Source organism: Pecten maximus, chromosome 18, assembly GCF_902652985.1.
Source record: "Pecten maximus chromosome 18, xPecMax1.1, whole genome shotgun sequence".
Classification (NCBI taxonomy): domain Eukaryota; kingdom Metazoa; phylum Mollusca; class Bivalvia; order Pectinida; family Pectinidae; genus Pecten; species Pecten maximus.
The window spans coordinates 7,858,046-7,876,998 of NC_047032.1; the positions used below are offsets into that span (position 1 = coordinate 7,858,046).

The window sequence follows — 18,953 nt, forward strand, 5'->3', positions numbered from 1 at the left end:
TAGCCTCTATATTATCAATATACTACGTCTTTTGGATACTACTTCACATCACATAAAAGAAAAATGAAAGAAAGCTAATTCGCTGAGTCAATAATTGAATTAATGCATCATTCAGATAGGTTGGTGCATTTATTCAAATTGTTGATAAAAATCATAAGGCAAGTATATTTACATAAGCGAACGGAACTCTTATATGATAATGGGTTGGGTTGGGTTACATGCATTAGCAAAACGAAACCAATTTTAAGATCCAAGGACATACTAACTTACATAATGATACAATACCGATGGTGATTGGATGAGAGTTGTAGTGACACATTGTACTCTGTTTTCCAAAATGGAATGGAAGAATCTTTTTTTAGTCAAGAGGTATTTTTTTTATAAATCTACGAAATAAAAAGAACAAGATTGTTTTGTGTCGGGTGTGTGCTTAAGGAAGGCTAATGATATAACACCACAAGAAAGGAAGGAGGAACAATAGGTAATAGTACAATAAGATTTTCTGTTTGATGACATAAACAGAATTAAACAAATAGAAAGGTAATAATAGACCTTTAGTTACTTATTTTTCTTTATTTGATTTGCCTAGTCACTGTGTTACCATTTGTGTATGCACACGTTAGTTGGTTATCGACAATATGTCGGTGGAAAAGGCGTCATACTACACAATGCACTACGATCACTGTGATACTTTTTATACAAAACGAGGGTGCTTTTAACCATGTCAACCAAATTAACACGAATTCCATTTTTTTCGAAGATGAAATATAATCTAGTTATGCTCGAATCTCCCTGAATGTCAATCAAAGACAAAATATACGCAGCTTCAGGAAAAATACATATCGTGACATAGATATATAGATAATATCTAACAATGTTTTCAGTAACACCAAATATATTGCACGAGTGTGGCTAATATTTTGATATTTTTTACGAGTGCTTTTCGCACTTAAATATATTATCCACACGAGTGAAATATATTTTGTATTGCTGAAGATATTACTAGATATTCTGCTTATTACATTTAATAGCAAAATATACCGCGGCAGCTCAATTTCTCCAATGATTCATTGCAGTTCCGTCAATGGCTCTCAAATGTACGCCAAATCGTGAAGTTATGTATTCTATATTGCAATATGACGTCATATAAGATGACAGACAGCTATATGCAAATCTTAGTTTTCCCCATTGTCCTTTGTAAGTAGCGATTTGTCAAATAAGAAAAAGTGATATTTTGAAAAACTTTCACTTTGATAGAATTTTGTTTTCGATATTTCACTGGTAAACATGAACTACACATTGATATTAATTTGTATAAGAAATATTCAAGATAACTTTGATGTGTTGGTGTCAATACCAGAGAATCTGGCGTGTATATGTAAATAAATCTTTGGAAAATAACCTTGAATTAATTACGAGTGTTCGTTAAGTAGGAAAATCAAACAACAACAATAATGATGCAGACCGAGTGTCTACGGGAACCATAAATTCCTATTGCTAATCATAACAGCAACATTTATCCTGATGTAACAATATCTTTATTATATATTATCACATTTGAATGGTAAAACATACATGAGTTATCTAACGTGATTTTTTGATATTTTTTTTTTAATTTCGTTTAATGTCACTTTGCTGTTTAAATTGTCCTAATCCGATTTCCTCTGTTGTGATATCTTTGATATGATTATTAACATTTGTTTGTGAGTTTTAGATCACCACAAAGTAATAGTAATTATCTATCAGAGGAAAAATAAAATAATATACATACTAGTATGAACAGGTATCATATTTTTCATTAAGTTTCAGCTTTAGTTAAAGTAAATTATTTTGAAATGGGTTTTTTTAAGTTGTCGAGGTCTGGTGTGCTCAGATGTGATGATTCGTCTGTCTGCAACTTTTTAGGACACACGTCATTCCAGTGGAAGTACCGAGGTCGCAAGAGTATGTCAATTGCTTTGTTTGAACAAAACTCAACAAAGTGTTCAATTGACACAAAAAGACGCATTAACACCGACGTAATGAAAGTTTTCTCTAATTTCTACGGGTCAATTCGCTTACTTATTTACGTGATGAATAATCAATTTCACGCAGACAAAAGGCGTTAGATCATCATTGTTATCCCCGATAATGATATATTACAAAGTCCCTTTGGTATCCGAATTGCACTCTATACATTTACCGGACTGTGATTTTAACAAGGCAAATAAGACACTATTCAACCAACCTATGATAGTGTCAAACATATTTCTATATGAAGATATACAAAGTCACGAATGACGATCTCAACCCCCTACTCATACCTAGTTATATCATTATTGCTTTAATTAATAGGGATCGTCAAAAAATGAAGGACATACGCACCAAAGCAAATTATGTACATTTTCATTTCATTGCCCTTTTCATATAGATAAGTTCTTCCAGAACCTTTGAATTGTTGTAAGCTCTATTTGTTTAAAACTAAAAAAAAAAGTATACTAAGAAAATAAGATATTAGTAAATATATGAGTTTTAACATGATTACAATATTAATCTGTTAGTTTATAATCACAATTATATCGCGCGCTTCCATTTGGGCCCAGTTGTTCAAAAGGTGATTAGGCTAATCACATTTAACAACATTTTTAAAATCCTGATATAATTTATAGTACAAATAGCTTGACAAAATTTTGAAACTCTGAAATTCTTAATTCACTTCTAACTGACACAATTTAAAGCTGACACACTCACAGGTTTTGCAACAAATAAGAAATGAAATTTTCATTAATCAAGTGATTAAGCTAATTGCCTTTTGACAATTGAGCCCTGGACCAGAAGCGTGAATAATATAGGTTGATATAACTTGTTTCACAATAGTTGTAAAATGAATAAAATTAATTTAATAACATTTATATTTACAAAATATTGTATGTAGCAACAAAGAAAGCTGAACTAAACAGATTTATTAAAGATAATTATATAGTTTATTATTGATCAGAGTTGTCAAATACTCGCTTAATAACTTACTTCCTGAATTATCGATAAGGGCAAAACCTGTGACAGCCGGCGTAAGGGCACAATTGTAGGTTTCCCCTTCCGGTTCTGTTACTGTTAAAGTTAGCAAACTGTCTGCTACAGCAGTCGATCCTACTGCACTTTCCCCCAGATTCACAAAGGCAGGCAAATTGTCCAAGGAAGGATTATTGTTACTGGTGACATCGACAGTAAGAACTGCGGATGTTGTATCAGTTGAGTCGGAGCAGGAAACAGTGACAGTGAAGGTTGTGACTCCAGCGGCGGCGATAGCAGTGTTAGAATTGGCGTCCAAATAGACCTTGTATTCTAAAATTGAATAAAATTGAAATTATTTTAACAAAAACATTTCATATTGATTTTACCACTTAGAATAAAACTATAAATGTACATTGAACATATTACAGTGGTTAGCATATTATAGCGCCTTTCACTCCTGAAACATTGCATTAAGTCATGATTGCCCTAAATACATGTCTATGTGTTATTCATAAAGAAAATATAAGAATGCGCTTATTCTTCATTTCGCCTATTTGTCATGATTCGGAAATGCGCGAAAATTTTAGTGCACCAAAATGAATAGGTTGACAGTAATGGAAATAAAATAGATTTTTTGAAACATATGATTGGTGATATGTCACTTGTAATATCTTATAATCAATTGCATGATCGTAGGAGGCGACTTTTCTCTTCTTTCTGAACAACTTTCTTCTTTCTAATGTCTCCCTTGACAATGCCTCACTTTTGGCCTTTAGTTGAGCGTTCGCCGCTGTGAGGAAGGCTTTGGGTTCTGTCCCCTGGTCGAGACATACCAGTCTTTAAAAATGGCAGTTGCTACACCTGCTTAGCGCTCAGCATATTTGGAGTTGGCCGACTGGTTCGCCCGTTGTCAGTATAATGTGACCGGGTGGGGTGTCCTGCTGGGTGTCTTCGGCAGTATGCTTCAGTGAGGTAGCACTATAAATCGGAAAAAGTTCCGGCCTACCACAAGGAGGCTTAACACAAACATACCGCAGCCTCCCAAAACAAACATACGCACTCACCACACGCATGCATGTCGCACGCACGGGAGGCCGTCCTTAAATGACCTTAGCTGTTAATAGGACGTTAAACAAAATAAACCAAACCAAACCAACCATTTGTTTACAATATCAGCTTGACAAATCGATGACACCAAGGCCGATTTGTTAAAAAAGTGATTAATTTAATTACTGGATTAGTGAAAATCTAATTTATCCGTTACGTCAAAATCTGAGAGTGTGTTTTTCTTTAAATGAGCGGGTTAGAAGAAAGATATAAGTGTAATAGGCTCATAAAAAATTTTCAAGATTGATTTATCAGAAAGGATTTGATCAGGGTTTTGAAATTGTTGCTAAACTGTGATTAGCCTAGTCACCTTTTGAACACCTGGACCCTGGGGTGTTAATTACGGAAGCATTACCTGGAATGGATACATCCTGGACCATGGAAAATGGACCGTTAGGAACTGACGTTACACTACATGTAACGGTTTGTCCATCCAAGTCTGTAACAGTGACTGTCTGTAGAGACCTTGATGCTGTTTCAATGTCGGAAACAGAGACTGTGGCCGGAAGTCCAGTTATCACCGGGGCGTTATTAGGTGTGACGGTGACTTGTAACACACCACTTGATTGGCCGTATGGGTCAGAACACATGATAGTGATACTATAAGATGGCGTTGCTGCCTGGTCTAATGAAGGATTATCGTTCAGATGAACTGTATAAACTGCAAGATGAACAATAATAGTTCATTAATAAGTAATCGCAAAAATTCAACGCGGAAATCGCTAAAATATTACTATACAAGTAGCTGAAATGTGAACGTTAAGCTAAGAAAATAATGTGGGCGAGAGTTGTTCACTGACTTACCTGCACCACTTAATTTTAGGTTGAAGGGGAAAGTGTTTGGAGAAATGGAACATATGAATGTGTTCGATTCAGCGTCGGAAACAGAGATGGTGTATACAAGTCTTGTGACAGTTTCCCCTTCTAGTACATTCACAAAGGCTGGCATACCAGCAATAGTTGGAGACGTGTTGGGTAGTATGTTGACGATGATGTCACCGGTTCCGGTCTCTGAGTTGGAGTCGGTACATGTTATAGTTACTGTATAGAGACTCACTGTGTCGGATTCGAAGTTAGGGTTCGATGTCATGAAAAAATTATAATCTGAAAATATATATCAATAATAACTGGTATTATTTTAGAAAAGAAAATGCCTACCAACGCATTCGTACATGGTATTTCAACAGAATATAGAGATATACCGTTTTATAAATAAAAACATTTATGATATTCTAATTGAAAAGCTGAGAATGAATAGCCATCACTGCCTTCACAAAGTCGCCAAATAGAGATTGCTAAAATATTATAAGAATTATATATCATGTTCCAAAACTACATAATTATATTAATAGCTGCTAAGTGTTGTAACCAGGTTTCTTTGAGTTGGTCTACGGTTTTCAATACCTGAAAGGCTGTCGTGTGTGCCATATATACACGACACAAACATATAAATAAACAAAATATGAATGGTCCCTTAGTTTACCAGATAATTTTTCCTCAACACAGCCATCTGATGGAATAAGTTCAGAAGAGTAACTGAGTAAGATGATACAGGCTTCATGACTAATACACCGTAGAAACTTACCGGAACCATCATATGTGAGTGTGAAAGCAGTGACTGAAGGGACAACTCCGGAGACCTGACAACTGAAGGCGTTTCCCTCTGGGTCACTTATACTGAGGGGTGACACTGGCAATAAAGGTGTGGTTGTCGACCCCACGTCACTCTCCTTGATGGAGACCGAGTTTGGCAGACTGTGTAGGACGGGTGGCTGGAAAGTATGAGTTCAAAGTCATAATTTAGCCTTAAGCATAGAAAGGTTCTTACAGAAGTATCATAAGGGTATATTTGTAAGGCAACTGATTAAATTCGTATGAAACAGATGATAGCGAATTATATGAGTTTTATCATTCTAAATTCATCATATAGGATATTGAGGTATTATACTATTTTATATTAATTCATAAATGTGGAAGACAAATTAATCGGAGGCAGATATTTTGTGGCACCATTTTAATGCATTACGTACATGTAATGTCGTCGTTGTGACGTCACAATAGAATTATGAAAGGCGCAGCCAATGACAAGAGTAGTAATATATTACAAAAAAAATGATTAGGGCCAATATTGTGACAATATAAGGTATTGCATTTTAGATTAGGGCAAGTACATGTACGTCTATATTATCTAAGAGGTATGCTTACATAATATGTTGTTATATAGTGTAAATGGTTATGTAAATTTCATTAATTTTTGTCTTCCTTTTTATATAGAATCAAAAACGACATATAGAGGTAATCCGACATATAGAGGATATTGAATAGTTGCCAGTTGAATGATATATATATTTCATGAGTATGACAGAATTTCGATATTTTCACGAGTGCAGGAATCAGTAACATAATTCATGACTTCGTCTCTTTGTCATCTTACTTCACGTCAACGACAGCACTGTTTTGTAATGACTGATCAAAGCAATTCAAGCGTTCTCTGTTGTGCATGGAGAGCTAATATGAAGGGCGCATTTTGTAAAAAATCAGTCTGAATATTTCGGAAATGCAACAAAACAACCATTTGTCTTCTTTTCGATATCAAAAATCAGCAAGGGTAAAAGAGGTGAATACAAATTTCGCTCCGATTTGTCAAAAACAAAAATCTTATATTTTCACTGCAAAATCTTACATTTTTACTTTTGATCAATACATTGAAGATGCAAGTTTTATCAAGTTGATAAATTTCTATATTTCACTGGCAAAAATGCAATAAATAGAGGATATTGAATGGTTTCCTGTTTAATATAACATATATTTCACGAGTATGACAGAATATCGATATTTTCACGAGTGCGAAGCACGAGTGAAAAATATCGAAGTATTCTGTCATACGATTTTCAATTTTCAATTTTCTTTTTATTGCATTTCATAAAAACGGCGCCATTTTGACAGGACTGATCAGCGCATTTTAAGCGTTTTTCTGCTGTTATTGGAGAATCTGTGCATGAATAGCTGACGTCAAGTGAGTATTAACAGTCAGAATATTTCAGAAATACAGCAAAATAACCAATTTATCTATCTCCGCTTCGATTGGAAAAATCGGCAAGTTTCAACGAGGTGAATACAAAGGTCCGCTCTGATTGGTCAAAAACGGAAAACTTATATTTTCACTGCAAAACTTATATTTTCACTGCAAAATCTTATATTTTCACTACTCATCGCTGCAGTGAAAATATAAGTTTTATTAGTTTGATCAATCTCTATATTTCACTGGCAAAAATGCAATAAAAGATATTTTCATACATATTTGCCACTGTAATGAATGCAATTCCTGACGGTTGGGGACCTATAAGGTTCATGTCCCCATTGTTTGATGTATTGGTAGTTTCTTAAACACAAGTATAACGTCACAGAGATGTGTGTAGTTAGGGTCAGTTTAGTTAATTGGTGTTTCCATAGTGGTTCAAAACGAAGCCAATATTTGAACAAGGCCAGAGTAGCAAGTTAATTTGTATCTCATTAGTTGGTCATAAACTATGAGCACTAACAGCCTCGTATAGTGAGGCCACCGTATGATTACTGACACCTTATTAATCATGTCGCCTTCAAATGATAGATCATCGAGTTTTTTTTCAATTAGTCCGTGTATCACACTGTGATAATCAAGTCATATTGCGGTCATACGGCGCCAATTCAGTGTAAATATAGAGGCATATTGCGATCATCACGTGGCCTTTTAAAGTGTGATTATCGGGATTTATTGCGATAACCCTGCGTAGAAAAACTATATATCAACATTCTTTGTTATTTATTTTAATTGATTTTTCTGTGCCTCTTTTAATATCAATCTTAATCTAAATTGTTTCTTGATATTCAACAATCAGACCAATGTTTTCCCGAAAGTAACAACCTTATTTTCTCATGTTACATTTTACTCAGTTCCCTCACATACGAAAAATTGTTAACGAAAAACCAAACAAATAAAAAAACAGAGCGCGCCGTATAGCAATACTTTTCAAAGGCATTTGTCCACAAAATGAGCTAAGTGTTTGTTTTCTATTAATATAATAAGATAGATATCGAAAACCAATTTACCTAAAACATTTGTTTTGCATTTTACAGCCAACACTAATCTATCGGTATAAAGGTGTTGATTTCAGCGAAAGATTCACAATTTGTTCATGCTAAGGAATATTATTAACGCGAGTTGAGACGAAAGGTTGTTGCTTTTATATTCTTTGCAAAAACAGCGAGCCTCTCTCCTTGATCGGATCGAAAAAGTTCAAGCTCGTATCTTCCGCCATATTCACGCTTCACGCTCCCTCCTGATCCGGCGCCGAGCGACATTATACAAGGAGATACAAGTACTGTAACCTCCAATTCCGTTAACCTTCAAGACGGTGATAGTGTGATCGGGTAGTGTGTCGCGTGGTGAGTTTTCGGCAGTATGGTTCAGTGAGATCGCACTTCATAGTCGGTATCAGTTTTGCGCTATTATACCGAGAAAAACACGAACATACGACAACCTCACAAAATACCCAACCACTACGCACATGTATTTCGAACACAGGGAAGGCCGTCTTAAAATGACGTTAGCTGTTGATAGTATGTTGATACAATACAAACCAAGCCCTCCTATTTCTAGTTTGCAGTAGATTATTGATTAATTGTTGGTAACGACACTTTTATTTTTCGTAATTTAAATATTTTTTGTGAAATACTTTAAAAATATTCAGTCTGATGATACTGCGGGATCTTAACAGTTTCATTCGTTAAGAATGCATATGACTTTAATTATCTTGAGACTTGATATAAACCTACGCTCGTGAAAACGGCTCGATGTGCAAATCGTGACATAATCAGAGAAAACGTATATTGTATTCAACAAATTGAATTTATACAGGAGAAATATTTTCGAAATAAAAGTTTTATATAATTATAAAAAAGTGATATTTCGTCAGTTTGGCCTGAAGTGGTCATAATTTTAATATTGACGGAAACATTTACAGAAACGTCACTTACAGAGTTTGGTTGATTTTATTTTGTTTAACGTCCTATTAACAGCTAAGGTCATTTAAGGACGGCCTCCCGTGCGTGCGACATGCATGTGTTTTGAGTCTCGCGGTAGGTGGTCGTAAGCGCAGATACAACACACTCCGAGGACTGCTTCCCCGTTTTCCATGTGTGAGAAGGTACGGGGCTACCTGCCCGTCCACAAGGATTTTCTCCCGGTCCTCGTGTTTCATCTCAAGGGGCATTGACCAATAAGATTAATATATTTTGATATAAGTTTATTTTTATGTTTTTTGATTTTTTTACAGCTTCCTTTAAGACGTAAATCCTTGCTGGTCTTAAGTTCTGGAAGGATATACGTTTATAAACCAACTTCTAAAAATTGACGATTCATTTATTGAGGCGATCACTAGTGTTGTCAAACATCATTTACATTGCTAGTTAAGTATATTGTTGTATGTCAAAATACAGAATTAATACATTAATTAAAGAGACAGGAAATGTTGTGATAATATTTTATCACATATTCTAAACTATAAAAGGTTATATCGTTTATTCTCAAAATATTTTGAGACACAAACACATAATAAATCCTTGACGCAATTATCAACGTAATAATGTAAAACACAGAATAGTAATTAAAAAGAGATAAGAAATATTGTAATATTAGAATATAATACATCCTACATCCCTGTGTATCTATATATCTATTCTATATCCGGTAATATAATTTATACTTAAACTACAGCGTATTTGGAAAATATATATAATAAATACATAATAATTACGTAAGCATTTGGCAAGGCAATTATTAACGTAATACCTAGCCTTTAGTGTTAAAGCGCACACAGGAAAATTACGATACATACTGTACTCCACATTTGCATACATAGATATAAAAGTAAACGCAGATACCCCGCAGAAGGCATCTTCAGGTATTACCAAACACAGGAAACAGCGGTACCATCTTCATACTTTACAATGAAAGTTATTACATAAGCTTACACAACATATTGCAAACTATAATGCAGTATTATCTTAGAGAAACCTGAAAATTTCCGTACATATACTAAAAACAACAATATCAAACATTGAAAACAAAAGAAAAAAGGTTAAAACTGATGTTATCAATTTAGCCCAATGACGGCTTTAATGTTTTTACTACAAATTGCACAATTATAATCTGAATTCAGAACGATTTTAAAATTATTCATTTGGGTCCAATCTTAAGAGAAAAATAGAATAAATTCATCCAGAAAATAAAAGAAGTGATTATGTATATAGCATTAACATGTCTTATAGAGATTTAGAAAATCTAACTGGACAATAACTTTATAACTGGATAGCTTAAGATGGCGGAAAGGATTGTACAAAAGACACACAACATATAAGTTCATTTAATGCAAAATGAGAAGTAGATTGATTAAAGCTTAAACAGACATTTAAATGTAGTATACAGCTGTTTCGTCACTCTAGGACCCGTTAGTGATTTTAAGGGCCTAAAGTGTTGAAACATGAAAGCCGACAGACGAAACTCAAAATAGATGACAAAAATACCAAAATCATGATTAGGATGTTCCATGATCCAATAAAAATAAACATACAGGAACAATTCAAACAGGAAAACTATACGTCAAACTTAAGCTGGGAAATCAAGAGTTTTCTTAAGTGAAAAAATAAATACTGCCGTAGAGCTTTAAATTGTTCTGTTTCAATACACATTACCTGTTTTAAAAACAGAATTGAGATTATATGTGTATATATATATACATGTGTATATATAATGAGGTTACAAAAACAAAGTTTGTACGTATATTTATGTGGTAATATTTTTTATCATACTTACCAAACAGTGTACATCACATTGTAGGAATATATATAATAACCATATCTGACAGAACACACTCCGTGATTTTCTGGTAGGGATATCCATCCCGATATTTTGTTTAAAATAAGATATATTGACTGAGGAAAACTGAAATACTTTTTTTTTTTAATTATTCAAACAGTAATCCCACCAATGTTTGACTTATGCAACGAAAGCTGCACTAGTAAGACAGCCTTTCGAGACTATCAAACACAGTATTACTACAGAAAAGCCCTCGCGCTAGTGTAGAGTTCTCATGAATTGAACTTAGAATATGTAGGGTCATCAAATTGGTTTAGCTCAGTCATCTTTTTATGAAAGCGGCACAGCCATTGTAGCACTTTTATGACATTTACATTTACATCATTTTGAAAATATATCCTCCTCCCACGTGACTTATAAACCCTGTTGTACAACAAATAACATAACATGGTCTACTTTGTAAATATTTATGACGAATGTAATACCTGAAACTAACTAAACTTTTTTCAGAATACACCCAACGGTGTCAATGGGAGGGGAATTAATTATTTTCTCGTTAAAGGGAACACCGTTTTGAAGGTATAAACGTTCTTTTCAAGTATATCATAATAAACATTATCACACTATTAGTCGAAACGGATTCATTATGATTTAAATGTGTAAGCAAGCGTACAGAAGGCGTTTGTTGGTGTATATGTTACTAAGCAGACTCAACTCGAATCACATTAACCGAATTTGTGAAAGAGGAAGAAAATAAAACGATAAAGCCCAATCTGTTGTGATGGAATGGTAAAGGTAAAGACAAAAATATGTATGTTATTAATCAAATTTGAAAATGAAAATAAAACAGTCTTGTCACAATATCAAATTTAATGAAGCTGAATATACTTAGAATTAACGGATTTATATTCGCGTAAATCATTCAGCGTTACTTGACATGGTGGTTTTTCAGACAAGGCAGTCTTGTAAAATAGCTATTGATTAACGGCCCATTCACACTGAAAGGTCATAGTGATTGGTCGATCAGTTCACACTCATTGCAAACAAACAATCAATCTCTTTGCCTGGTTTTCATGTCTCACTCCAAGTCTTGTTATAACAGATAATATGCCCATGAATAAAAATAATAACATTTTAAATTGGAATAAAAAATATTCATTAGAAACGCAAAGTATGTGGTTGGAAAATATGGAACGTTTAACTTATTTAACATATTTTATTAGTAACATCCCATATCATGTCATAAAAAACCAAAGTGTTTACAGTGTGTGAAAAAAGCTCGAACACTATTGTAAAAGTCTTCAGTTTTATCGTCAAGGCCCGATATATTAATCCAGATGATTATAAAGGACCATTTTGAAATTGAACAACTGGTAGTATCAAGAAAACCACAGGGCTATGGAGTATGATAGAAATATCTCCAACGCACGGGAATATAATAATTATTATGATCATTAAATGTGTCATTAACTGAATTTGTCGGTTCGTTATGATTTTTATATCTGTATCTGTCAGAGCGATTTCCCTGATATCCAGGCACCTATCGTATACGATTTCATTCAAGAACGCTCAGCATTCAAGTCTTCTGAATTAAGAACAAAATGTCCTTCCTATCTAAAGTATCTTTCATCATAACACAAACACGTGCATTCTTTGCTGCAAAAGTCAATGGGTTTGATTAGTCACAAACATGGATTTTTGAAATAAAAAATGTGTCGATGAGTACTTCTTAGTTTTTATAGATGAAAAGTTCATTTTGTTTTTCCGTTGTATTTATTTATGTAATGCAATAATTGATTTTATGACCCAAACAACAGTAAATATCTCTTTGCTCTTAGGTACTGCGATAATACGGTTGTACATGTCTGAAAAGAATAATTTGTGTTTGATAAAGTCCTTTTAGATTAAAAAGAGCATTAAGATAATATTGTTTACGAACTAATAATTGCATTTAAATAATCACATATAGATAAATTCAATTACAAGAGGCCAAATGGACCTGGCATAGCTTTCCAAATGTTTAATATTAAGGAACAAAAGATAAGATCTTAGCACATTCACACTGTCTCCTGTATGTTCAGAACATGTACCTTCAGTAGAGCACATCGCCGCCATATCCACGCTACACAGGCTTAGTTATTGTCACACTTGTGATCAGCCGATTACTGTTTTAAATATTAAGATAAGAGGGTGCAGATATCAAACAGATACGTGACAGAATTTACAACGTTATTTCAATGAAAACTATGTGCCTTGGACTATCTACATTGTGAATGAGACTTGAACTATATACCATGTGACTGTCCACTATGTGCTTGAGACAATCTACCAAGTGACTTGAAATAGATATCAAGTGGCTTAGGTAATCTATCTTGCAACTGGCATTTAAGCTATCTTTCATGTAAGAGGGAATATCTACCTGATGACTTGGAATGTCTCCTTCCAACAGAGAAGTCGCGGAGGCGAGCTTTTTCTTGACCGTTTTAGGATTGGCAATACAAATCATCCCTACTTATTGAAGCGCTAGGACCAACCTAAGTGCACCGCGCTCAATTAACACTACCGCTAAACACTTGTATTGGATTGTATTGATCTTAACTTACAGGAGAAAGCTTTTACACCAGCATAGCAAGTCTGAAAGATCTTTTCAAAACTGTTAATATTTACAAAATTTAGTACAATATCAAATCTGCTGATCTGTATCAGAAGATTTGAGTCAGCAACTTTTTTTTCATCTTAAACAGTACGCGAATGTACGTATGAAAGTTCAGAGCATACGTTCAGACTAGTGGACATTTTCTTTTAGCCTAGTGGTACATTGTAGGATGTTTGCCTTGGGAGCGAAAGGTCGCTAGTTCGAGCCCAAGCGCGGGCAGGGTATTTTTCTTAACCCCTTCCTACTACATACTGATATATAGTTACAATTTTAAACGTTTCATTTGTTTGATGTTGTTTCGTCTGTTGCCAATTTTACTCACCATTTTTTCTTCCTAGCACTATGTAGTGTTAATGGGCCGTTACGAATTTATAATTTACTAACTTGGACTGTCAACCATGTGACTTGAACTATTTATCAGGTGATTGAAACCACGTGACCTTGACTACCTACCATGTGACGACTGGGACTGTTTTCCATGTGACCGTTTTTTATATACTTTGTGTGAAGGAGTGTCTTCCCTGGAACTGTGACTATCTACCATGTGAATTTAAGTGTGTCCTTTTGGTTTAAGACTATATGCCATGTGAGTTAGAGTGTTGTGCAGGAACAATCAACACGAGTGTATAGTCGATCATTCGTTTAATGCCGTCACTGTCTAGCGATAAGACAGAGTGAAAACTAAAATACACAAAAACAAACAACATTACCATTACAATGAGAGTAGAGACAAATTTCTGGACAACAGATCGTTATTTTTACAGATTAAACAAATATCAAATGAAGGGATGATTGGTTTTCAACTATTACTGTCTTTTACATATACAATGCTGATAATTACCCTATAACTTTCGCCAGTAACAGAAAATATGTCTGTAAGTTCCATGTTGTGTTTTCTGCCGGAAAATGTGCGTAGGTTTCTAAAAGCGAAATGGATGACGGAATATTAGGAAATTCCGGAAATTGTAAGATTAGAACCAAGACGTTAAAAGTCCGGAAACTGAGACGGCACACTCCCGTCCGATTGCTCCAAGCAATGTTTGAAAATAACAAAGTTCGTGGTCACATAAATGATAATATCGCGATATATCGAAAAGACTAGATTCACAATAGAATATTGAAAGTTCATAATTCACTAACTCACTAATTTGGTTCCAAGTTCAAGTTCAAAAGGCATATCACTACCAACGGTCATTAGAACACAACCGATACCAGTCTGGATCACAAATCTTAGTCATTCAGCAGAGGTACAAGCTCCGTAATGGGTCTGATGAACGTAGCAGATTCATTCTCTCGGATGACTTTGACCTCGACCTTCCGCACAAGTCCGTCGTCACCTGGGAAAGTCTTGATGACTCTTCCAACAGGCCACTGTCTCCGATTAACACAGGCGTCCTTAAGAAGGACAACATCTCCAGGATTCATGTTTTTAGTAGTCCTTTGCCACTTGCCACTTTGGTCTGACTTGCAGCGTATCAAGGTATTCCTTTGAGAACCTTGACCAAAACTTGTTAGCAAGCACTTGAACCGACGACCACTGGGCCCTATACATGTCCTTCACAGTCAAGTCACCAAACGGTTCATGGGGAATGCCAACTTTCTGAGTCAACAATGATGATGGCGTGAGAATTTCTGGGTGATCCGGGTCTGTGGAGACCTGCGTTATTGGCCTACTGTTGAGGATTGCTGTCACCTCATACATGAGCGTCGACAGCACGTCATGAGTGAGAGATCTGTTCTCGGGTTGAAGTAGCATCGAATCTAAAATACGTCTGGAGAGACCGATCATTCTCTCCCAGACTCCGCCCATGTGAGATGAATGAGGGGCGTTAAAGATCCAGGACACTCCTTTTTGGTAGAGGTATTCTTTGGTTACGCTGTCCTCGACATTGATTGCATCAATTTTCAAATGGTCAGTTGAACCGACAAAGTTCGTTCCTCGATCCGAGTAGTATCGTCTGACTTCTCCGCGGATAGACGTAAATCTGCGTAAAGCATTGATGAATGCGCTGGTACTCATGTCTTCTACCACCTCGATATGGACTGCCCTAGTGGCAAGGCAAGTGAACAAGGCAGCCCAACGTTTGGCATTGGCAACACCTCCTCTGGTTTTCCTGGCAACAACTTGCCATGGGCCAAATATGTCAACGCCTACATGGGTGAACGGGGGAGATATCGTAATCCTAGCGACCGGAAGGTCGGACATCTTCTGAATACCAGTGGTACCTCTAAGCTTCCGACAGGTAACGCATTGGTGGATACACGAGGAGATTACCCTTTTTCCTCCAACGACCCAAAATCCCGCGGATCTGACCGCTCCTTCGGTCAGGTGTCGACCTTGATGTTGGACCTTGTGATGAAAATGCCGAACGAGGAGAAGACCAACATGACTTTTTCCTGGGATGATTATAGGATTGAGTTGAGTTGTATGAGCAGGTTCATGGGTCTTGTTCAACCTCCCTCCGACACGAAGAACTCCCTGCTCATCAAGGAATGGTGTCAAGCTGAGTATTGAACTATTTCGAGGTAGATTCTTTCCATTTTGCAGACACTCAATTTCTTTTGAGTAGTGTTCCTTCTGTAGTTTCATAATGATCAATCGTTCGGCGTCCTCCTTGAGAGACTGCTCTTTGTGTTTGGCACACAGGTGCCATCCCACACAGGGGTGGGAGGACATTTTGAAAGATCTGGCCAGATGAATGAGGTAGGATATGGCTTTTACAAGTCGATCCCATTGCGAGAACCTCTCAAATTTGGTGATATCAAACGATTTCTTCTTCGAAACCGACCCTTTAGCCACGTGTACCTCTGGGCGAATGTCCTTGTCGGATTCTGGATTGACGAGCGGAAATTCGTCGACAGTAAATAGAGGTTCTGCTTCATTTTCATTGAGGAATGGCGGTCCGTGGAGCCAAATGCTCGATTCCATCTTGGAAGCAGCAACTGAGCGTGTTCCTACGTCCGCTGGGTTGTCGTTTGTATTGACGTACATCCACTGGACAGGTTCTGTCGATTTCCTGATTGTCTGAACACGGTTTCCAACATATACATAGAATCGTCTCTTGGCGTTGCAGATGTACCCAAGGACAATTTTGCTGTCGGTGTACATCTTCACTTTGTCAATATCCAGGTGCAGACTAGCCAACACTGTGTCCTTGATCTGAGTGGCAAGGACAGCTGCACATAGCTCCAAGCGAGGGATTGTATGTCCTCCAGCAGGTGCCAACTTCGCCTTTCCTAGAACAAATGAGACCTGGGACAGTCCTTCACTGTCGATAGTTCGCAGGAAGGCTACTGCTGCGATGGCTTCCGATGAAGCATCGGAGAAGACATGTAGTTCTTTCACTTTCTTTCCTGTGGTACCACTACCATAGCAGCGAGGTATGTTGAGGGTCTCGAGCTCGGTCAAGGAAGACCACCACTGATGCCATTCTCTCTCAAGGTCAGAGGGTAGAGGGTCATCCCAACCACATTGCAAATTTATAACACTCCTGAAGAACATTTTGCCTTTGATGGTTATAGGTGCAAGGAGACCAAGTGGATCGTAGAGGCTTCCAACAGTCGACAAAAGTCCTCTTTTGGTGAATGGTTTCTTCTCAGGGGACACTTTGCATGTGAATGTGTCACGAGATATATTCCAGAAGATACCTAAACTTCGTTGAAGTGGTGGGTTTTCAGTCTGACAGCTGATGTCCTTCAGATTTTCCGCGATATCCCCTGATGGAAATGAGTCCATAAGTTCCTGACTGTTTGAGGAGATTTTATGTAGGCGCAGACGTCCTCCATCCCACAGTGCACTTTGAGTTCTTTTGAGAATATCCACTGCGGATTCGACGTCGGGGAGGGACAGCAGACCATCGTCCACGTAGAAATTGTTGAGCACAAAGTCGCAGACATCATAACCGAAGTCCTCTTTTACAGAGAAGGCGGCCTTCCTCAGACCGTATGTGGCGATAGCCGGTGACGGTGAGTTACCAAAGGTGTGGACCTTCATGCGGTACTCGATCATGTCCTGTTCTAGATCATTAGCTTTGTGCCACAGGAATCTGAGATGGTCTCTGTGTTCTTCTTTCACATCAAAACAGTGAAACATCTGTTGGATATCTGCCATGAATGCAACAGTGTCCTTCCTGAATCTAATGAGAATTGCAAGAAGACTGTTGGAGAGGTCTGGTCCTTTCAGAAGGGCATCGTTGAGCGAGACTCCCTTACACTTAGCAGATGAATCGAAGACGACTCGGATTGAGTCCGGTTTCTTGGGGTGGTAGACCCCGAAGATCGGTAGGTACCATCGTTCCACTTTGTCACTAATAGAGGGTGCTTGCTCAGCATGACCCTTTTCGAAGATCTTCGACATGAAATTAGTAAAGTGCTCCCGCTTTCGCGGTTTTCTCTTAAGGCTGGCTGTCAATGATCGTGCTCTTTTCATTGCATCCTCACGGTTGTTGGGAAGTGGTTGACGATCTTGACGGAGAGGAAGTGGTGCCTCCCAATGACCATCCTTGTTTTTCGTCATGTTCTTGTTCATGATATCAAGGAACAGCTGGTCTTCTATGGACAATCCTGGTGTGTCATCCACAACAGTTCTTTCAAACAGGCAAACTTCCTCTAAGGCTGTTTCCCCTTTGTTTCGAAGAAGTTGTTGCATGGCTTGAAGATGCTAGTACGGCCATTTACCAGGAGTTCGGTTTTGTAAACGTCCACATTTTCTCGCATATGTGCGTTTCCATTGCAGGGCTCTCCTATCACGACCCATCCGAATCCTAGCCTCTGGGCAAATGGAGCATTTCTTGGGCCAAATCGTTGTTCCAGGACCCTGTGGGCATCGACCATATCTCTGCCAATAAGCAGTGCTATAGGGGCATCATCGTTCAGGTGTGGGATGTCCTTTGCTATGGCTGTCAAATGGTGATAGTGCTCTGCAATCTCGGGTATGGGGATTTCTCCTCTGTCGTTTGGTATGTCATTGCATTCAATAAGAGGTGGAAGGTCCATCTGGATGAGACCATCAGTTGCTTCTGCGACATATCCTGACGCTCTTCGGCCAGACATAGTAAAGATCCCAGCACATGAGGACAGAGTATATTCAGTTTCGGATCCCTGTTCATTGAATACTTCGAAGAAATCAGATGTAGCAAGGGACCGATTGCTCTGGTCATCCACAATGGCATAAACATATTTGTAGATTTCTGGAGTAGACTTATTGTAGACCTTCATCAGGACGATCTTAGCACACGATCTCCCAGAGAACTCTTTGCAGTTGAGGCGAGTACATTTTGTGGATTTGTCTTCGGTAGGGTTTACGGATTGCCTGGTTGTTCCTGCTGGCTTTGCGACAGGTGA

General features: G+C 37.2%; 2 protein-coding genes across 2 annotated transcripts in view; both read right to left on the minus strand.

Moving 5' to 3' along the window:
- The window catches only part of LOC117317007 (protocadherin Fat 4-like), a 33,398-nt gene extending 18,363 nt beyond the window's left edge, over window positions 1-15,035 (minus strand). Inside the window, 5 exon segments of the mRNA XM_033871784.1 lie at window positions 3,007-3,321; window positions 4,454-4,759; window positions 4,903-5,202; window positions 5,684-5,870; window positions 14,862-15,035. Of these exon segments, the coding sequence (XP_033727675.1) occupies window positions 3,007-3,321; window positions 4,454-4,759; window positions 4,903-5,202; window positions 5,684-5,870; window positions 14,862-15,035 (1,282 nt within the window).
- Window positions 15,036-15,039: 4 nt separating this feature from the next.
- On the minus strand, window positions 15,040-18,126 carry LOC117317008. Its single transcript, XM_033871785.1, has one exon. It carries the CDS (start codon window positions 18,124-18,126, stop codon window positions 15,040-15,042), a length of 3,087 nt encoding a protein of 1,028 aa, XP_033727676.1.
- Window positions 18,127-18,953: the final 827 nt, after the last annotated feature.